Source organism: Salmo trutta, chromosome 37, assembly GCF_901001165.1.
Source record: "Salmo trutta chromosome 37, fSalTru1.1, whole genome shotgun sequence".
Lineage (NCBI taxonomy): Eukaryota > Metazoa > Chordata > Actinopteri > Salmoniformes > Salmonidae > Salmo > Salmo trutta.
In genome coordinates this window covers 9,550,488-9,573,678 of record NC_042993.1, presented here as the reverse complement: position 1 = coordinate 9,573,678, position 23,191 = coordinate 9,550,488, and the positions used below count along the sequence as shown (strand labels likewise).

General features: G+C 42.4%; 1 protein-coding gene and 1 pseudogene across 1 annotated transcript; both read left to right on the top strand.

The window, feature by feature from the left end:
• The first annotated feature begins 168 nt into the window (after nucleotides 1–168).
• On the top strand, nucleotides 169–2,463 carry LOC115176824 (calcium-dependent serine proteinase-like). The gene is made up of 4 exons (XM_029737153.1): nucleotides 169–323; nucleotides 1,486–1,684; nucleotides 2,103–2,270; nucleotides 2,375–2,463. The coding sequence occupies exons 1-3, from the start codon at nucleotides 310–312 to the stop codon at nucleotides 2,193–2,195; spliced, it is 306 nt and encodes a 101-aa protein (XP_029593013.1). The 5' UTR covers nucleotides 169–309; the 3' UTR covers nucleotides 2,196–2,270; nucleotides 2,375–2,463.
• On the top strand, nucleotides 2,265–21,902 carry LOC115176459 (uncharacterized; annotated as a pseudogene).
• The last annotated feature ends 1,289 nt before the right edge of the window (nucleotides 21,903–23,191 follow it).

Genomic DNA, 23,191 nt, shown 5'->3' with positions numbered 1-23,191 from the left:
CTTCCTTCCTTCTTCTCTCTCTCTCTCTCTCTCTCGCTCTTTCTCTGTCAATTCAATTCAAAGGTTTTTTGGGGCATGGGAAACATGTTTACATTGCCAAAGCAAGTGGAAAAGATAACAAACAAAAGTGAAATAAACAATCAGAAATGAACAGTAAAGTTATCTCTCTCTCAACATGGAATAGATGTTGAATTGACGTCTGTGCCCAGTGGGAGGGGTTAGAGGGAGAGAGTCAAAGTGAAATAGCAAGAAAAGAGAAAGACAGTGAGTTTGTTAATTTGCTGAGGCAGAAGTGATCACTTTCTCACCATGCCAGGTGTGAGGTATGTCATGATTTTTCATAATCTCTTATCAAACAGAATATAAATATAACATGTAAGTTCTCCTTGCATTTATACAGCACTGTGTGATATTAAAAGGCAGAAAACAAGCAACACATTTTAAGACGGCCTTATGCAACGATCGTGATTTACAGTTTCCTTCTTGGGATATGTGTAATTTTCTTCTTCCTCAATGGATGTGATTGTGTGAAATTGACCCAGCATTTGTTAAGGATCCGCCCCTTTTTATCAATGTTCGCCTAAAATGACATACCCAAGTCTAACTGCCTATAGCTCAGGACCTGAAGCAAGGATATGCATATTCTTGATACCATTTGAAAGGAAACACGTTGAAGTTTGTGGAAATGTGAAATGAATGTAGGAGAATATAACACATTAGAGCTGGTAAAAGATAATACGAAGAAAAAAAACAACAATTTTTTTTGTATATTTATTTGTACCATTATCTTTTAAATACAAGAGAAAGGCCATAATTTATTATTCCAGCCCAGGCACAATTTAGATTTTGGCCAATAGATGGCAGCAGTGTATGTGTAAAGTTTTAGACTGATCCAATGAACCATTGCATTTATGTTCAAATTTTTGTATCAAGACTGCCCAAATGTGCCTAATTGGTTTATTAATAACTTTTCAAGTTCATAACTGTGCACTCTCCTCAAACAATAGCATGGCATTCTTTCACTGTAATAGCTACTGTAAATTGGAGTTAGTGCAGTTAGATTAACAAGAATTTAAACTTTCTGCCAATATCAGATGTCTATGTCCTGGGAAATGTTCTTGTTACTTACAACCTCATTCTAATCGCATTAGCCTACGTTAGCTCAACAGTCCTATGGGGGACCCACCGATCCTGTAGTAGTTTTAAGGAGTAATATTATAATATATGTACTGTAAGTCTGAACTGATATTCTCATGCATCTCTCACACTTGTTATTTCTGTTTGTCTGACTGTTTCTCTCTTTGTCTATTTGTTTATATTATTGACTCTCTCTTTCTCTTCATACTTTCCTTCTCTCTCGTTCTCTCTATTAATCTTGTGTCCCATCTTTCTCTCTCTATCTCTCCCCCTTTTCACCCCCCCTTTCTCTCTCTTGCTTTCTCTTTTCTCCCCCCTCTCTCTTTCTGTCTTCGTCCTCTCCCCCAGCCTCTGTTTGTTCCTTCTGCCCCTCTGTGCCATGTCGATGCTCTCGGGGTGGGTGGAGTCTCCAGGCTATCCCCATGGTTACCCACCTGATGCCAGTCTGAACTGGAGCAGGTGTGCCCCTCCCGGTTATACCCTCGCCCTTAGGCTGACACACCTGGACATGGAGGACAGTGACGGCTGCGAGAACGACGCCCTGGAGGTCAGTGTGAAGGGTTAAAGGCAATTATTTATATATACACTATATGACTGAAAGGAGGTGCTGTTTTGAAGCCTCCATCTTGGCACTTGGTTATTTTGTCCTTTAAACATGTAATTGAAACACTGTAGAATTCCATTCATTCATATGGAGGACTGCTTCTTCTGGGTAGTGCCATTATGGCCGACTGGTAGCTTCAAGCCTCTCATTGGCCAATACATAGCATCAACAATCCATTGGTTAAAGTCATCCCACTGACTCAAGGACTTTTACTGTAATGTAACATACTTTGAGTTATCTATTATTCCCGTTATTAGGGTGGGAAGGGAGGAATATTAGATCTCACAATTAGAAATCCTAATGTGTCCATGTGTTTTTAAAGACAGGATAGAAGTTTCCTATCCTCTCATCCCTCTGTTAGAGCTTTTCAGATGGAATGCAGCTATTCAATGTGGTGAAATGTCGTTTGACGACCTTGACTCTACCGTCAATCCCTCACTCCTCTCCTCCATAGAGGGCTGCCTTTCTCTCTCATTCCGCACTGACTACTCCAACACCAAGAGACCCACTGGGTTTTACACGATGCAAGGTGAGGAGGAGAAAGGGAGCATTGTTGTATTTCTCTTAGACTATGATGACATTTTTGATTGTTGTTGTTGCGTTACCTCATGTGACCATTCGTTGGTACCTTAGTCAGACCTCTGATTTTGATGAGTGTGAGGAGGACCCAGATAACGGATGTACCCAGTTCTGCCACAACTACATTGGAGGCTACCTCTGCTCCTGTCGCCTTGGTTACCACCTGGACACAAACGGACACACCTGCACAGGTATGGAGAGCCAGAGACAAGAGAGAGAGCGAGAGAGAGACGGGCAAGGAGAGACAGGAAGGGACAGGGAAAGAGGAAGTGAAAGACAGAATGAACAGAGGAGAGCAAGAAGGAGAAGCACTAAGGGGAAATAAAAACAAAGAGAGACTCATGAAGAATGAAGTATTATGATGATGATGATGATGATGCCAATTGTAATAATAACGAGAAAGATGCGATGGCGTTACTACTTGTTGCTCGTACAGCTACCGACTTCATGATACAACACCATCCCTCTGTGATGATGATGATGACAATGAGGGTCATGTTATTGATCATATGTCTCTACCACAGTGAGTTGCACTGAGGACCTGTCCGGCTCGCTGCGTGGTGTGATATCCAGTCCGTCTCGGACAGGCCCGTATGCTGAGCATGCCCACTGCTCCTACATCCTGTCTGTAGAGGACAACCTGGAGCTGCTCCTACACTTCACTGGGGAGTTTGATGTGGAGCAGGGGCCAGACGGACAGTGTGTCGACACACTCATGGTGAGTAGCTGTAGCCTATAAATAGGGCCTAGAGTTTTTCTTAGTCAGGTCATGTGGTCAAGAAAAAAATGCAAATCAATTTATAACATTTTTGACATGCGTTTTTCTGGATATTTTTGTTGTTATTCTGTCTCACACTGTTCAAATAAACCTACCATTAAAATTATAGACTGATCCTTTCTTTGTCAGTGGGCAAACGTACAAAATCAGCAGGGGATCAAATACTTTTCCCCCCACTGTAGTTATGTAGAACTTCGTCTCCCCTCTGCATTCAAGCAGCCCTTCACAGCTGATTCTGACTGGGCCAAAGAAATTACAAAAGCGATAGGTGTGTTTCAGTGGAGGCTGCTGAGGGGAGGACGGCTCATAATAATGGCTGGAATGGAGCAAATGGAATGACATCAAACACATGGAAACCATATGTTTGATGTATTTGATACAATTTCATTTATTACACTTCAGCCATTACCACGAGCCTGTCCTCCCCAATTAAGGTGCCACCGACCGGCTGTGGTATGTTTATAGCCGTGGATATGCGCCCATTTTCCGGGGTTGAGAAGAACAGGGGATTTCATCACCTTGAGAAAGTGCTCAAGCCTCATCCTGTGTTACACCTACAACAGATGGATGGACCACCAGGGATACTACTTATGACATGTTCAAAACAGCAGGGAACTGGGAAATCTCAGACTTCAGTGTGTTCAAGACAACCGAGAACTCGGAAGAAAAATCCAACCTGAAGTTCAGTGACATCATGATTTGACCTCGTTTTTTCTCCAGTTGTCTTGAAAGCACCAAGAGAGCTACTTAATGGTGACAGCCCATCACATTATCCCGGAGTGGGAAATCAAGAAGTGCTACAGACATGCCCCATTTTTGAGAGTCACACAAGAGTGCATAAGAATGTTGAATTTTTTATTTAACTAGGCAAGTCAGTTAAGAACAAATTCTTATTTACAATGACAGCAGAGGCAGAACAACAGATTTTTATCTTGTCAGCTCGGGAATTTGATCCAGCAACCTTTCGGTTACTAGCCCAATGCTCTAACCACAAGGCTACTTGCCGCCCCAAAGCATAAGAAATAGGAAATAGCATAGGCCTACAGTGGTGGAAAAAGTACCCAATTGTAAAAGTAAAGATACCTTAATAAATTGTCAATGACTGAGATAATACGTAATTATGATAACTAGGTCTGTTTAACCCGAATCGATAATTAGTCATGTTAGCTAGCTAGCTTTTTACTCACCGTTTTTGGTCAGCCACAATGTTTTGCCCATTTGTCTGTCAAAAGTAATTCCACTGAACACCGTCTGTCTGGTAAACTTGTTACACAGCTCCAACAATTCTCATTCACGAGCTTGCCGGATCACTTTGATCTTTTGGATTTGGTGAGAGAATTAACCCACCCACTGAGTTATATCATATCTCAATAACCCAGCATCAATAACCCAGCATTAACAATAAACCTTGCTCTTTTTAAAGAAATAAACCAAACTAAGTGACCAAATGTCTGCAACCCAACATTTGGGTCACCCAAACAACCCAGCATTTTTAGTATAGTGATTTTCAAGGCGATAAAACACACATTACATTAGTACATTTTTTTATTTTAATAGCCTTCTTTGTTTTTATTTATCTATACAATATATGAAACACTTTCGTTCACTGTTTAGCATTTAAAAAATGAGAGATAGATATCTCTGAATCCCCAAAACATGTCACTACACCTCTACATCACCAGTGAGACAAGCCAATTCGTTAGGCCACAGTAGTTTCTAAAATGCAGACACATATTTTGTAGTATAAGGACTTTTTTTAAATAACAAAGTCAAGGGACAGCATTTATCACTGCAATTCAAGAATGAATAAATACCATCCATGTTGATCATCCTTATGAACTCAGAATATGTAGGAACATTCTTGCTGATCTTGCTTTGAGTAATAATACCCTGGGCCTCGTTTCCCAGTTGCGATGTAATGTAAGCATTACGATGATCGTACCAGTTGCATCATTATTTACGAGCCAACTTTGTAAGAGTGTTTCCCAAACAAGCATGTAAAGAGAACGTTCGCTAAGGGACTGGTCGAAATTTACTTGGGGGAGGGGTGGCCCAAAATACGTGTTTTTTTTTTAGGGGGGGGCACAGTGGAGGGTAGTGCCTTTTTTCCCTTGGTTTACGTTCACTCTTCTACTTGTATTTTCCCAATAAACAATGGCTTGATATTACCCTAATAAAGTTTTGAAACGTTTGTGGTTTGGTATGGTGTGGCTATCATTAAACTTTAGCTACTGCAGGCCTATGATATGAAGGCAGTGCACCCGGGCGTTTCAACTAGCTCCGACAGTTGAACTTGAGGTGAGGAAGACTGTTTCAGGTCTACCAGAGTTGCTCCTATAATGTAAGAATATAATGCTTATCTTTACAAAATATTTGGATCGAAAATGATCGAATTACCCTCCTTCTGTATGTCTATATGTGCATAGCAGACACAGTAACCATCTGACATAAAGAAATGCATGTCATGCCATAGCATGCCACCAGCAAATCTCTATCTCTCTGGGGTTAGGCCTAAGCTTCTCTTCCTTTATATACACTACCGTTCAAAAGTTTGGGGTCACTTAGAAATATCCTTGTTTTTGAAAGAAAAGCAAATGTTTTGTCCTGTAAAATAACATCAAATTGATCAGAAATACAGTGAAGACATTGTTAATGTTGTAAATGACTATTGTAGCGGGAAACGGCAGATTTTTTATGGAATATCTACATAGGCGTACGGAGGCCCATTATCAGCAACCATCACTCCTGTGTTCCAAAGGCACGTTGTGTTAGCTAATCCAAGTTTATCATTTTAAAAGGCTAATTGATCATTAGAAAACCCTTTTGCAATTATGTTAGCACAGCTGAAAACTGTTGTTCTGATTAAAGAAGCAATAAAACTGGTCTTCTTTAGACTAGTTGGGTATCTGGAGCATCAGCATTTGTGGGTTCGATTACAGGCTCAAAATGGCCAGAAACAAAGCACTTTCTTCTGATACTTGTCAATCTATTCTTGTTCTGAAAAATGAAGGTTATTCCATGCAAGAAATTGCCAAGAAACTGAAGATCTCGCACAACGCTGTTTACTACTTCACAGAACAGCGCAAACTGGCTCTAACCAGAATAGAAAGAGGAGTGGGAGGCCCCGGTGCACAACTGAGCAAGAGGACAAGTACATGAGAATGTCTAGTTTGAGAAACAGACACCTCACAAGTCCTCAACTGGCAGCTTCATTAAAAAGTACCCGCAAAACATCAGTCTCAACGTCAACAGTGAAGAGGTGACTCCGGGATGCTGGCCTTCTAGGCAGAGTTGCAAAGAAAAAGCCATATCTCAGACTGGCCAATAAAAAGAAAAGATTAAGATGGGCAAAAGAACACAGACACTGGACAGAGGAACTCTGCCTAGAAGGCCAGCATCCCGGAGTTGCCTCTTCACTGTTGACGTTGAGACTAGTGTTTTGTTAGTGAAGCTGCCAGTCGAGGACATGGGAGGCGTCTCAATCCCGTTTCCAGCTACAATAGTCATTTACAACATTAACAATGTTTTACTGTATTTCTGACCAATTTGATGTTATTTAATGGACATTTTTTTAAACTTTTCTTTCAAAAACAAGGACATTTCTAAGTGACCCCAGACTTTCGAACGGTAGTGTATACATGCTCTTACCTATACAGTTGAAGTCGTAAGTTACATATACCTTAGCCAAATACATTTAAACTCAGTTTTTCACAATTCCTGACATTTAGTCCTAGTAAAAATTCCCTGTCTTAGGTCATTTAGGATCACCACTTTATTTTAATGTCAGAATAATAGTAGAAAGATGGATTTATTTCAGCTTTTCCCAGTGGGTCAGATGTTTTCCCAGTGGGTCAGACGTTTACATACACTTAGTTAGTATTTGGTAGCATTGCCTTTAAATTGTTTAGCTTGGGTCAAACATTTTGGGTAGCCTTCCACAAGTTTCCCACAATACGTTGGGTGAATTTTGGCCCATTCCACCTGACAGAGCTGGTGTAACTGAGTCAGGTTTGTAGGCCTCCTTGCTCCCCCTTGCTTTTTCAGTTCTGCCCACAAATTTTCTATAGGATTGAGGTCAGGGCTTTTTGTGATGGCACTCCAATACCTTGACTTTGTTGTCCGTAAGCCATTTTGCCACAACTTTGGAAGTATGCTTGGGGTCATTGTCCATTTGGAAGACCCATTTGCAACCAAGCTTTAACTTCCTGACTGATGTCTTGAGATGTTGCTTCAATATAGCCACATAATTTTCCATCCTCATGATACCATCTATTTTGTGAAGTGCACCAGTCCCTCCTGCAGCAAAGCCCCCCCACAACATGATGCTGCCACTGTAACCGTGTAGGTTCCGTCCCTCTCTTCGCCCCAACCCGGGCTCGAACCAGGGACCCTTGCACACATCAACAACTGACACCCCACGAAGCATCGTTACCCACGCACCACAAAAGCCGCGGCCCTTGCAACGCAAGGGGAAACCCTACTTCAAGTCTCAGAGCGAGTGACGTCACTGATTGAAACGCTATTAGCGCGCACCACCGCTAACTAACTAGCCATTTCACATCGGTTACACCACCCCGTGCTTCACGGTTGGGATGGTGTTATTCGGCTTGCAAGCCTCCCCTTTTTCCTCCAAACATAACGATGGTCATTATGGCCAAACAGTTCTATTTTTGTTTCATCAGACCAGAATACATTTCTCCAAAAAGTACGATCTTTGTCCCCATGTGCAGTTGCAAACCGTAGTCTGGCTTTTTTATGGTGGTTTTGGAGCAGTGGCTTCTTCCTTGCTGAGCGGCCTTTCAGGTTATGTCGATATAGGGCTCGTTTTACAGTGGATATAGATACTTTTGTACCTATTTCCTCCAGCATCTTCACAAGGTCCTTTGCTGTTGTTCTGGGATTGATTTGCACTTTTCGCACCAAAGTACGTTCATCTCTAGGAGACAGAACGCGTCTCCTTCCTGAGCGGTATGACGGCTGCGTGGTCCCATGGTGTTTATACTTGCGTACTATTGTTTGTACAGATGAACGTGGTACCTTCAGGCGTTTGGAAATTGCTCCCAAGGATGCGCCAGACTTGTGGAGGTCTACAATTTTTTCTGAGGTCTTGGCTGATTTCTTTTGATTTTCCCATGATGTCAAGCAACGAGGCGCTGAGTTTGAAGGTAGGCCTTGAAATACATCCACAGGTACACCTCCAATTGACTCAAATTATGTCAATTAGCCTATCAGAAGCTTCTAAAGCCATGACATAATTTTCTGTTTAATAAGCTGTTTAAAGGCACAGTCAACTGAGTGTATGTAAACTTCTGACCCACTGGAATTGTGATACAGTGAATTATAAGTGAAATAATCTGTCTGTAAACAATTGTTGGAAAAATGACTTGTGTCATGCACAAAGTAGATGTCCTAACTGACTTGCCAAAACTATAGTGGAGTGGTTGAAAAACGAGTTTTAATGACTTCAACCTAAGTGTATGCAAACTTCCAACTTCAACTGTATATACATCTTGATTGTATGTGTAGTTTAGATATTCTGTGAATAAATTGATTGCATCTGACGATGCACTTTGGCTGCTCCACAAGTGGTCAGGGTCACTTGCAGATGTGCAATGGTTTTTAAGAACAACGTTACTAATGAAGGTTCTGAGAAACAGATCAGCTACTACAGATACATCTTATGATGGTTCTAACAATGATCTTAACGCTATGAAGGCTCTGGGAAACGAGGTCCAGGACTGTTGCATTTTCATAAAGTTACTTGATCTTTTCAAGCAATTTGTTTTGGAATTTGTGTCAGAGACTTTGGTTTGGTCTGTATGTCTGGTTCACTCTAGCTGTGGATTGTGGAGAACCAGACACTTCTAGTGATGAGGCTGTTTTGTGACAAGGTCCAGTTCAAGTGTGAATCCAAATACTACACACTGGAGGGAGAGGGTTAGTCCATACAGTCTTATTTACCTACAACTGCAGCTATCTTTTTTTCTTTCACTTTTTATGTACATCTCCCCCTTTCTTCCATCCCTCCTTCCCTGATCATTTCTATACAGTATCTTCAGTATACCTGCCCTATGCTTTCTGAGGCTGCTCCACATGCCGTCACTGTCTACCCTACCTGTGCTCTTACCTCTCTTCTGTTCCTTCAGAGAAGTACATCTGTGATGCCAGTGGTACGTGGACATCGGTCAAAGGTCAAGAAAAGTTACCAAAGTGCATCGAAGGTATGCCTCACTATCATTTATCAGGTGTACGCAGTGTTGTGGAGTAATGAACTATATGTAGTTCAACTAGTATTTTAACTACATTTTGCAGTAGCTTGGTGGTAGTTTAACTAAATTCAAATATTGACAGTGTTTACAGTAGTTTAAAAATGTTTTTTTTTTTACCATGTAGCTGTATAGCTAACTGCTGGAAATACACACTACTTTTTTAGTAAGAAACATTTTTTGACCTGCCCAATTCTCACTTGAAACTTGTGTTTAATAAGCTTAATTACACCTTCGGTTAACATGACTCCAGAGTGAGCTATTCTTGCAATTTGTAGTTTATGACATTTCACATTTAGTTAAGATCATTTTCCGCTAAGTCGTTTTTATGTAGTGAACTACTTTTCAAAGTAACTTTAGTTAAGTAAACTAAGGGTAACTTTCGTGTAGCTTACCTTCTTCCAGTGACAAGTAATTCGTAGCTTGGTAAACTATATTTTCACAGTATCTTCCCTAACACTGGGTGTATGACAGTACAGTATCACTGGTGTTACACTATCAATGATCCAGTGTATTGTTCAGACACTAATCTGGATTGTCTCTCTTCTAGTGTGTGGGAAGACCGAAACAGATATTTCCAGCATTGGAAGAATTTTTGGGGGCAGACTGGCAAAGATGGGAGAGATACCCTGGCAGCTTTCACTAAACAGCCCAAAAGAGGAGGAGCATCCCTGATCAATGACCGGTGGGCCATCACAGCAGCTCATGTAGTGGATGGCTACGAAGAAAGCACGCTTACATTTTTCGGGGGGCTGATAGATGGGACAAAATCAAACAAAACTGATCATGACGTGGTTGTCATGGTAACGAAGAAGATTATCATTCACCCTGACTACATAAAGGGCATAGCTGGTGATAAACGCACTAACTACGACAACGACATAGCTCTCATCAGAATGTCTCCCAGGGTGAAGTTAGGGCCCAATGTTCTGCCCATATGCCTGTCTGAGGCTGATGGAGGATTCAAAGAGGGTCAACAGAGCACTGTTTCAGGGTGGGGTGGGACAGAGAATAAAGCTGAAACCAAAATTCTGGATAAAAGCTGCTTCTTGCTTTACACAGCTGTGGGAAGATACCCCCAAAGTACGTGTGAGGATACACCTGTGTTGTCTATTAACAAGCCAATGGTTTTCACTGAGAACATGTTCTGTGCAGGGGGTGATGGGACAGATAGCTGCAAGGGGGATAGTGAGGGTCCATTATTTCTCTCTATGCTGGTATCAGGGAACAAGGACAACAGAGGGCCATATCTTCTGAGAGGCATTGTGTTCTGGGGTTCCCTTTGTGAACTGGGAAAGGATTCTAAAAAGGGTTACTACACCAAAGTGGAGAATTACTTACACTGGATCAAGATGACCATAGAGAGAGAAGACCAGGGGTAAAAACAGTAAAGAAGACCATAGAGAGAGAAGAATAGGGGTAAAAACAGTAAAGAAGATCATAGAGAGAATAGAGCAGGGGTAAAAACAGTAAAGAAGACCATAGAGATTGAGGAGCAGGGGTAAAAACAGTAAAGAAGACCATAGAGAGAGAAGAGCAGGGGTAAAAACAGTAAAGAAGACCATAGAGAGAGAAGAGCAGGGGTAAAAACAGTAAAGAAGACCATAGAGAGAGAAGAGCAGGGGTAAAAATAGTAAAGAAGACCATAGAGAGAGAAGAGCAGGGGTAAAAACAGTAAAGAAGACCATAGAGATTGAGGAGCAGGGGTAAAACAGTAAAGAAGACCATAGAGATTGAGGAGCAGGGGTAAAAATAGTAAAGAAGACCATAGAGAGAGAAGAGCAGGGGTAAAAACAGTAAAGAAGACCATAAAGAGAGGAGCAGGGGTAAAAACAGTAAAGAAGACCATAGAGAGAAGAGCAGGGGTAAAAATAGTAAAGAAGACCATAGAGAGAGAAGAGCAGGGGTAAAAACAGTAATGAAGACCATAAAGAGAGGAGCAGGGGTAAAAACAGTAAAGAAGACCATAGAGAGAAGAGCAGGGGTAAAAACAGTAAAGAAGACCATAGAGAGAGGAGCAGGGGTAAAAACAGTAAAGAAGACCATAGAGAGAGAAGAGCAGGGGTAAAAACAGTAAAGAAGACCATAGAGATTGAGGAGCAGGGGTAAAAACAGTAAAGAAGACCATAGAGAGAGAAGAGCAGGGGTAAAAACAGTAAAGAAGACCATAGAGAGAGAAGAGCAGGGGTAAAAACAGTAAAGAAGACCATAGAGAGAGAAGAGCAGGGGTAAAAACAGTAAAGAAGACCATAGAGAGAGAAGAGCAGGGGTAAAAACAGTAAAGACGACCATAGAGAGAGAAGAGCAGGGGTAAAACAGTAAAGAAGACCATAGAGAGAGAAGAGCAGGGGTAAAAACAGTAAAGAAGACCATAAAGAGAGAAGAGCAGGGGTAAAAACAGTAAAGAAGACCATAGAGAGAGAAGAGCAGGGGTAAAAACAGTAAAGAAGACCATAAAGAGAGAAGAGCAGGGGTAAAAACAGTAAAGAAGACCATAGAGAGAGAAGAGCAGGGGTAAAAACAGTAAAGAAGACCATAGAGAGAGAAGAGCAGGGGTAAAACAGTAAAGAAGACCATAAAGAGAGAAGAGCAGGGGTAAAAACAGTAAAGACGACCATAGAGAGAGAAGAGCAGGGGTAAAAACTGTAAAGAAGACCATAAAGAGAGAAGAGCAGGGGTAAAACAGTAAAGAAGACCATAAAGAGAGAAGAGCAGGGGTAAAAACAGTAAAGACGACCATAAAGAGAGAAGAGCAGGGGTAAAAACAGTAAAGAAGACCATAGAGAGAGAAGAGCAGGGGTAAAAACAGTAAAGAAGACCATAGAGAGAGAAGAGCAGGGGTAAAACAGTAAAGAAGACCATAAAGAGAGAAGAGCAGGGGTAAAACAGTAAAGAAGACCATAGAGAGAGAAGAGCAGGGGTAAAACAGTAAAGACGACCATAGAGAGAGAAGAGCAGGGGTAAAACAGTAAAGAAGACCATAAAGAGAGAAGAGCAGGGGTAAAAACAGTAAAGACGACCATAGAGAGAGAAGAGCAGGGGTAAAAACAGTAAAGACGACCATAGAGAGAGAAGAGCAGGGGTAAAACAGTAAAGAAGACCATAGAGAGAGAAGAGCAGGGGTAAAAACAGTAAAGAAGACCATAAAGAGAGAAGAGCAGGGGTAAAACAGTAAAGAAGACCATAGAGAGAGGAGCAGGGGTAAAAACAGTAAAGAAGACCATAGAGAGAGAAGAGCAGGGGTAAAAACTGTAAAGAAGACCATAAAGAGAGAAGAGCAGGGGTAAAAACAGTAAAGAAGACCATAGAGAGAGAAGAGCAGGGGTAAAACAGTAAAGAAGACCATAAAGAGAGAAGAGCAGGGGTAAAACAGTAAAGAAGACCATAGAGAGAGAAGAGCAGGGGTAAAACAGTAAAGAAGACCATAGAGAGAGAAGAGCAGGGGTAAAAACAGTAAAGAAGACCATAAAGAGAGAAGAGCAGGGGTAAAAACTGTAAAGACGACCATAGAGAGAGAAGAGCAGGGGTAAAACAGTAAAGAAGACCATAGAGAGAGAAGAGCAGGGGTAAAAACAGTAAAGAAGACCATAAAGAGAGAAGAGCAGGGGTAAAAACAGTAAAGAAGACCATAGAGAGAGAAGAGCAGGGGTAAAACAGTAAAGACGGCCATAGAGAGAGAAGAGCAGGGGTAAAAACTGTAAAGAAGACCATAGAGAGAGAAGAACAGGGGTAAAACAGTAAAGAAGACCATAGAGTGAGAAGAACAGGGGTAAAACAGTAAAGAAGACCATAAAGAGAGAAGAGCAGGGGTAAAAACTGTAAAGAAGACTAAGAAGAGTAAGACATACTAGTCAACTCTGAACCTCCATAATCATAATTGTATGCTAATTATTTCCAGTACTTTCACTTTTTATAAAACCAGTCTGGCTTTATAAATGTTCGGTTTTCCCTCAGCAGTGTTAAATGTAACTTCAGTATATAGACAATACCATCCTGTCATGTCTGAATAAAGTCTCTACTCTGTGGCAAAATCACAAAACATAATGCAGTTTTCTTTTATGCATGGTTGTGAATAATGCTTCACAATGTAACCCTGATTGACAAACCCAAATGAAAATATGATTTGTAAAACCCGAATGTTTGTCTTCAATCAAACTCTCAATTAAATGTTGATACCCTATTTTCTCTCCTCCTCCCCCATTTCTACTGTGTGTCTACATCTGCATTGCTCACTCTCTGTGGTTTTTCTGTATTTGTATGTGTATTTGCAGTGACGACCCGTTATTCAGAGCTGTTTTGAGCCCTTCCTGTTTAGCTTTTTTTGTAGCCTGTTTTGCATGTTATTGTGGCATTAAGAAGTGTCGCATATCAGTTTACAGACAATGTAAAAAAAAAAATATTGAGTTAATAAAGCCGCATAGAAACATGGTCTCTTTTTTGTTTTCTTGAGTAAGGCAGCTCCAAAATGCAGGTGTTTCAGACTAGCTCAGGGCTTTCTGTGGTGGTGGAGCAGCCAGCGGAAAATATGGAGGGTTGTTAATGTTCTCTAGTTGCGCTGTGATTGGCTCAGTGTTGTGTCACTCATGGGGACACTACATCACCGCAGAATCTACGGGGAGAGCTTGAAAATTCAAGCCCCTTGGGTGCTGACATAGAGTTACATTAGAAGTGCCCAGCCAAGAAGGCTCAAGTTCATTGGCCAAAGATAAAATGACTCCAAATCACATTATATCTACCCTAGCTTTGATTGGACTGACATCATACTTTCAAAATCTTAGCTTGCAAGCTAGACAAGCAGTCATCATCATGAATCATGTCGACAATCTACTGGCAAATACTTTTCAATCCTTGTCAGATGAAGATAAATTATAGATAAAACGTTTCGGTGCTCATCGGCCATTGGACATAAACATTACACAATAAGTTGGAATTCGCAAATCCAACAAGTGGTTTGGAAGGAATCAATCAATCAAATGTATTTATAAAGCCCTTTTTACATCAGCCGATGTCACAAAGTGCTATACAGAAACCCAGCCTAAAACCCCAAACAGCAAGCAATGTAGATGTAGAAGCATGGTGGTTAGGAAAAACTCCCTAGAAAGGCAGGAACCTAGGAAGAAACCTAGAGAGGAACCAGGCTCTGAGGGGTGGCCAGTCCTCTTCTGGCTGAGCTGGGTTGAGTTCTAACAGTACATTTCCAAGATGTTCAAACGTTCATAGATGACCAGCAGGGTCAAATAATAATAATAATCACAGTGGTTGTAGAGGGTGCAACAGGTCAGCACCTCAGGAGTAAATGTCAGTTGGCTTTTCATAGCAGAGAATTCAGAGACAGCACGTGCGGTAGAGTGAGAAAGTCGAAAACAGCAGGTCGGGGACAAGGTAGCATGACCAGTGAACAGGTCAGGGTTCCATAGCCACAGGCAGAACAGTTGAAACTGGAGCAGCACGACCAACTGGAGCAGCACAACCAGGTGGACTGGGGAAGGCAGGTGGACTGAGGATAGCAATGAGTCATCAGGCCAGGTAGTCCTGAGGCATGGTCCCAGGGCTCAGGTCCTCCGGGAGGGGAGGGAGGGAGAGGGAGGGAGAGAGAGAGAATTAGAAAGAGCATACTTAAAATTCATACAGGACACCGGATAAGACAGAAGAAATACTCCAGACACATAAACTATTGCAGCATAAATATTGGAGGCTGAGGCAAGAAGGGTGGGGAGACACTGTGGCCCCGTCTGACGATACCCCTGGACAGGGCCAACCAGGCAGGATATAACCCCCACCCACTTTGCCAAAGCACGGCCCCCACACCACTAGAGGGATATCTTCAACCACCAACTAACTACCCTGAGACAAGGCTGAGTATAGCCCACGAAGATCTCCCCCACGGCACGAACCCGAGGGGGGCGGAAAACCCGGACAGGACGATCACGTCAGTGACTCAACCCACTCAAGTGATGCACCCCACCTAGGGATGGGATGGAAGAGCACCAGTAAGCCAGTGACTCAGCATCCCTTAATAGGGTTAGAGGCACAGAATACTGGTGGAGAGAGGGGAACCGGCCAGTCAGAGACAGCAACTACCTCTTCCCCTACTGTATTTATTTATTTATTTTGCTCCTCTGCACCCCATTATTTCTATTTCTACTTTGCACTTTCTTCCACTGCAAATCTACCATTCCAGTGTTTTACTTGCTATATTGTATTTACTTCACCACCATGGCCTTTTTTGCCTTTACCTCCCTTATCTCACCTCATTTGCTCACTTTGTATATAGACTTATTTTTCTACTATATTATTGACTGTATGTTCGTTTTACTCCATGTGTAACTCTGTGTTGTTGTATGTGTCAAACTGCTTGCTTTATTTAGGTCAGGTCGCAATTGTAAATGAGAACTTGTTCTCAACTTGCCTACCTGGTTAAATAAAGGTGAAATAAATAAATAAAAATCTCATCTGTCCGTCTCTGTCAGTCTACTTAGTCTGTCGATATCTTTCTGGGCCAAGTCAAACAGGGACGTTTTTTAACATGACTTTTAGACTCTTTAGTCAAACTCCCCACTAAAACAAACAGTCAGCTACAGTACCTGGAATGCTGAGAGGCTGTGATATACAGAGTGAGGTTTTCAGGTCTTACACAGCAGGTTGTTTCACCATAGTCCTCCCTGTCCAATCACAGTCATGGACTGGGTCTATTCAAAACTGGTGAGTCTACTGTTGTTGTTTCTATTGTTGTTTCTGGCAAATTTTCCATGTCTCTCCTGCTTGGATTCAAGTTGTCGTAATATTACTAAACAGACGTTCAGTTACAGTGATTTACACCCATATCAAGTATGAATTATGAGATCATGACTAATCAGTTATCAAAATACTTTTTGTACGGAATGTCTCAACATAATTATTATATGATCAGATACACTTAGTCTCAAATCTCCCCTTCCCCATATTCTGTGTGTCCAGGCTGCTGGGTGTGTCTGTGTGTGAGTTTTGGGTTCTAGTTTCTTCTGCAGTGATTGGCTGTGGGGAACCTGAACCGATGCTGAATGGAGGGGTGACGTTCATATCTGGCTCTCAGAAGCAGCACCTCTCGGTCATTCAGTACCACTGCAATGAGCCGTTCTATAGTCTTCCTGAAGGACATAACGGTGAGACTAAAATCCTCCTTATATTCTTCACTAGAGTGACATCTGTTTTCAACCTGCAGGTCTCTAATATTTTGTAAATTAAACAACTACAACTATTCAATGCCTAATGCATGTATCGTGTAATGATATCTCTGACACTCATGTTTATCAGGAAACTTCACATGCTCATCAGACGGAAAGTGGAAAGACCGCCTGAACAGCTCACTGATTCCTCAATGTATCCCAGGTAACTCACAGTTTCACCCTTGAGTTTGCGTGTGTGTGTACTGTGTATCGTATGTTTTCTTTCCATGTGTGTATCTACAGTCAGTCTGTCCCTGGATGACCAGTAGGGGTCTGTCTGTCCATAGTGTGTGGTCGTCCTACAGTGAACCTCCCAGGATTTGGAAGGATTTTGGGGGGAAAGCCAGCTCCAGCTGGATCCTTCCCCTGGCAGGTGTTGCTGATAGTAAATGGTAGAGGAGGAGGGATAGTGATCGGGGACTGCTGGATCATGACTGCAGCACATGTCCTGGATCAATATCACTGGTGGTTTCTTAGGGTGAGGTGTGTGTGTTAATGAACAGAAACATGGGTAATCTTTCTGACTTGACTCATCTGTTTCTGTGCTAGATATATATATGATACAATGGAGAAATGGACTGTCTGACTGCTGATTAAGTGTATATCTTAAGTGTGACTAATTTACCCTGTCCAAAGGTATATGTTGGACACAACCATGTGGAAAACCTCATCCAGTCTCCACCTCTTGAGGTCACCTCTCCCCATATTCACCCTGAATACAACAATGTAGGCGATGTAAACTATGACCATGACATCGCCATGATCCATCTCAAACATCCAATCACATTCAATGCTCATATCATGCCACTGTGTCTGCCAGCAAAGGACGATAAATACCCAACTGGGCGGAATGGGTTAGCGTAGTTTTTATGTCTGAAACAGTCAACTGCAAATATCTGCATGTTAATCATTTACTCAATTTGTGCATATTTACAGATTTTTGTATTGATTGTTAAAATTGTTGAGTCGTACAACAACTTATATGTCTATTGCGTTCTTCTCTCTTTCTCTCTGCTTCAGCTTAAGTTCAGGATTTGGCCTCAAAGAGCTTGATATGGCTACGAATAACCTCATGTATGTTCCTCTACCTGTGGTGAACCAGACAATCTGTAGAAATTCTATTGACGTAGTGAAAAAGGAAAAAAATCTCAGTCTAACAGACAACATATTCTGTGCTGGGAATTCTGAGGGAGGCAAGGACTCCTGTATGGGGGACAGTGGAGGAGCGTACATCCTAAAGGAGGGTGATTATTTCAGGGCAGCAGGGATCATCAGCTGGGGGATTAACTGTGGAGAGCCTGGAACATATGGGGTCTACACCTGTGTGGCTAACTACGTAGACTGGATCAAGAGGACGAAGAGCCAAAAGCAGGTGAGAAACATTCTAACATATAACTATTATGGATGTGTTTGTGTGTTTTGTTGTTTTGTGCATGTGCTTTGGCTGTGTGCTTTTCAACAGTAATAATGGACCCAATGTGGAATCTGAACCATTGCTGAGAGGAGAAGAGACATTTTGTTATTTTCCTGATCCACCAGTCTGTGGAAGACCCATGGTGTCCATAGAAATACACCAGAGGATTCTGGGAGGAGGGGTAGCTCCAAAAGGACCATGTCCCTGGCAGATGCTTCTCAGTGTGGAAGGAGGGCGATCAGGAGGGATGGTCATTGGGGACAGGTGGATCCTGACTGCTGCTCATGGCCTGGTGCATCAACATAACAACCAAGTCATTAAGAAGAGTGAAGTTATGGTAGTGCAATAATGATTATGGCAGTGTTTACATAATGACTAGGGCCAGAAGTTTTTTTCTGATTAACTCTGGTCGACAATTATACGCTTATCATAGAAACACCCCTGGCCCTACATCTGAGATGATAACAAAGATTGAGGAGGGAGTGGATAGACAATAAACATGCTTCTGGGTGCTCATAGTTGAAGAAACTACTATTTCCACCCAGCAGTTAAATACAGTAACTGACTGAAATTCACACACATTTTCCTTCACTTCATAACAGGCATACGTTGGCGACAACAATGTGGAAAATCTCCTTCAGTCTCCACCTCTTGAAGTGGCCTCTCTCCATCCTCACCCTGGGTACATCAACACAGACGGTTTATCCTTCAACCACGACATTGCCTTGATCAAGCTCCAACACCCATTCACATTCAGTAGTTCCATCATGCGAGTGTGTCTGCCTGCAAAGGGTGCTGAATACTCCACTGGAAGAGTTGGGTAAGAGTTGGCTCTCCTGTACAGTAAATGTTTGATATTTGACAGTATATTTATTGGGAATTCTCTATTTCTGTTTCCATTGTATTTTTTTTCTCCTAAAACTACCTCAATGCAATGGAAATGGAAGAAATGATACTGCATGTGTAATTTCTCTCTCCCTAGCCTGTTTATACTTGGTTCTAACTTGCATCCTTTGTCCTGATCTTGTCCACATTCTGATTGTGTCCAAATAATTACACAGGTGTAGACAATCAAAACACACATTGCGATCTGATTGTGATTAGATCATCCTGCCCACCTCCGGAGGTAGTCAGACATACATTGTGTCTGGAAATCTTATAAGTGTAGACAGATCTGGATAGAGAAATCATTTAAATCATCATCATTATTCAGCCTTCTAAAATCATTGACCGATTACAACAATATGTGTCTTAGAAAAAATAAATATTATTTTGAAAGAATAGCTGTTCAATAATTTGAATAAATGAAGGGACCAGGAAATTTGGTCACAATGCAGACACAGTGGATGGATAACAGACACATTTTAATAGCATGTGTAGCACAGGAGTTTGGCGACACCTTAAAATTGCCCTCAAAGCTCATCACTAAGCTAAGGACCCTGGGACTAAACACCTCCCTCTGCAACTGGATCTTGGACTTCCTGATGGGCCGCCACCAGGTGGTAATGGTAGGTAACAACACATCCGCCATGCTGATCCTCAACACGGGGGCCCCTCAGGGGTGCGTGCTTAGTCCCCTCCTGTACTCCCTGTTCACTCATGACTGCACGGCCAGGCACGACTTCAACACCATCATTAAGTTTGCCGATGACACAACAGTGGTAGGCCTGATCACGAGAACGACGAGACAGCCTATAGGGAGGAGGTCAGAGACCTGGCCGTGTGGTGTTAGGACAACAACCTCTCACTCAACGTGATCAAGACAAAGGAGATGATTGTGGACTACAGGAAAAGGTGGAGCAGGTTGAGAGCTTCAAGTTCCTTGGTGTCCACATCACCAACAAACTAACATGGTCCAAGCACACCAAGACAGTTGTGAAGAGGGCACAACAAAACCTATTCCCCCTCAGGAGACTGAAAAGATTTGGCATAGGTTCTCAGATCCTCAAAAGGTTCTACAGCTGCACCATCAAGAGCATCCTGACGGGTTGCATCACTGCCTGGTATGGCAATTGCTCGGCCTCCGACCGCAAGGCACTACAGAGGGTAGTGCGTACGACCCAGTACATCACTGGGACCAAGCTTCCTGCCATCCAGGACCTCTATACCAGGCGGTGTCAGAGGAAGGCCCTAAAAATTGTCAAAGACTCCAGCCACCCTAGTCATAGACTGTAATCTCTGCTACCACATGGCAAGCGGTACCAGAGCCCCGAGTCTAGATCCAAGAGGCTTGTAAAACAGCTTCTATCCCCAAGCCATAAGACTCCTGGACATCTAATCAAATGGCTACCCAGATTATTTGCATTGGTATTTGTCTTGAAACTGCATTGTTCTTTAAGGGCTTGTAAGTAAGCATTTCAATGTAAGGTCTACACCTTTTGTATTCAGCGCATGTGACAAGGTATCAACAACATCAAACACATGGTTTCCAATGTGTTTGATGCCATTCCATTTGCTACATTACAGCCATTACTATGAGCCGTCCTCCCCTCAGCAGCCTCTGGAAATGTGGGCACAATCTGAATGTAGACAAGATCAGGACAAAGGACCCATGTTTGCACCAGGTATAAACGGGGCTTCTCTCTCTTTCTCTCTCGGGCCTCCCTCCCTCCCTCCCCCCCTCCCTCCCTCCCTCCCTCCCTCCCTCCCTCCCTCCCTCCCTCCCTCCCTCCCTCCCTCCCTCTCTCAGCTGGGTTTCAGGGTTTGGCCTCAAAGATGATGATGAAAAGCCCAGTAACCTCAGGTATGTCCGGATTCCCCTGGTGGACCAGGTGAAGTGCAGAAGCTCTATTGATGAGGTGAGGAAGAAGAAGAGAGAAGCCCCTGATTTGACAGACGGCATGTTCTGTGCCGGGTTACCAGAGGGTGGAAAGGACACCTGTGCAGGGGATGGTGGAGGGTGTGGCGGATGAATCAGAATTAGTTGGGTAACATAGATAATTAAGATGTTTTATTTGCATAATATGCTTATGTGAGATACTTGTCATTAGAATGTATCCCTTTGGATAATGAATGTTGGCAGTTGCACTTTTCCCTTAGCTAGGGCTCAGTCACTTGGGGCCCAGAGAGGGGAGAGGTCAGCCTTGTCTTTCACATGTCCCTGGTTGCTATGCAGAATATCAGAAAGGGAAGAGGACAGAATGGAACATTGTCTACATATGTGTGTGTGTCTTACTGAGGATGGGCCTCTATGAGATACCACTGACAGAGGAGATTTACGATGTCTTTGGGTAATAAAGCCTAAAGAGCATTCCAGATAACATGTAGCTAATGGTTCTGTTCTATACCATACCAGGGAGAGACGGTTCCAGTTTGGAGTAGGAAGACCAGACACTGGTCTATTCAATGAAAACTGTTGACACAGCAGTTGCTGTCTGCTATGTTTTATAGATATCTTTCATACAAAACTTAACCTTGTGACCATTCTATGTATCTGTGGTTCGTCATGTACATTGAGAGGGGTGTATCTTGGCTATAAAAGATCTTTGTACTTTTGTGTAGACACTTTTCAATGGTTCATTAGAGATGGCGCATCATTGAAAGTCAAGGGCTTTTGCAAAGCTCTTATTATTAAAGATGTAGTTTAAGTATAACTCTGACTGGTGTGTGAAATTTGTAACTCTCCTCATTTGGTAATGCAGAAATTAGCCACCACAAGGGCCATATGTCCTGAAGGATGGGGGTTTTCTGGGCAGCAGGGATTGCCAGCTGGGGAATTGACTGTGGAGAGCCAGGCCAATATGGGGTCTACACACGCATAGCTAACTACGTAGAATGGATCAAGAAGACCATGGAGGAGAATCAAAATTAGGGCTGTATAAATGATGCAAGAAATGTTTGAGTTTGTCGAGGATAGCAGCAAATATAACATATAAACATATGTTTTTATTGAATTAAGTATTTTTTTTAACTGAAGCATATTAAATACATTTTATGTCTGTTTTTTTTAACGTTACATAATTTTTTATTATCAACTGTATAGCCTGTTTTAATACACTGAGTGTACAAAACATTAGTAACACCTGCTCTTTCCATGACATACAGTGCATTCGGAAAGTATTTAGACCCCTTGACTTTTTCAACATTTTGTTACTTTACAGCCTTATTCTAAAATTGATAATATAGAATACATTCCTCATCAATCTACACACTATACCCCATAATGATGAAGAGAAAACAGTTTAGACATGTTTGCAAATGTAAAAAGTATTCAGACCCTTTGCTATGAGACTCGAAATTGATCTCAGGTGCATCCTGTTTCCTTTTATCACCCTTGAGATGTTTATACAACTTGATTGAAGTCCACCTGTGGTAAATTCAATTGATTGGACATGATTTGGAAAGGCACACACCTGTCTATATAAGGTCTCACAGTTGACAGTTGACAGAGCAAAAAACCAAGCCATGAGGTCGAAGGAATTGTCCGTAGAGCTCCGAGACAGGATTGTGTCGAGGCACAGATCTGGGAAGGGTACCAAAACATTTCTGCAGCATTGAAGGTCCCCAAGAACACAGTGGCCTCCATCATTCTTAAATGGAAGAAGTTTGGAACCACCAAGACTCTTGCTAGAGCTGGCTGCCCGGCCAAACTGAGCAATCGGAAGAGAAGGGCCTTGGTCAGGGAGGTGAAGTGGCTAGAGCTCCAGAGTTCCCCTGTGGAGGTGGGATAACTGTTATGGGTGTAAGATGGCACAGTGATGCCATCTGTTGGTAAATGTTCATTACTGCAACTCCAGTGTTTTACCGGTGTGCTACAGATACCCGGATGTATAACGCAATATACTGAACAAGACTGGTTACTCGCATCAATGCCTCTGTCTCGTCATTTAACATACAAACAATAACCTTCCAGAATGACAACCATCTCTGCAGCACTCCACCAACCAGGCCTTTATGGTAAAGTGGCCAGATGGAAGCCACTCCTTAGTAAAAGGCACATGACAGCACACTTGGAGTTTGCCAAAAGGCACCTAAAGGACTCTCAAGACCATGAGAGACAAGATTCTCTGGTCTTACGAAACAAGATTCTCTGGTCTTACGAAACCAAGATTGAACTCTTTGGCCTGAATGCCAAGCGTCATGTCTGGAGGAAACCTGGCACCATCCCTATGGTGAAGCATAGTGGTGGCCGCATGTTTTGGGGATGTTTTGCAGCGGCAGAGACTGGGAGAGTAGTCAGGATCGAGGGAAAGATGAATGGAGCAAAGT

Excerpts from the sequence above, each read along its gene's own strand:
- LOC115176824 (XM_029737153.1), top strand. Across the intron at positions 1,685-2,102 it reads GCGAGAACGACGCCCTGGAG|AGCTTTTCAGATGGAATGCA; the intron begins GTCAGTGTGAAG and ends TCCCTCTGTTAG.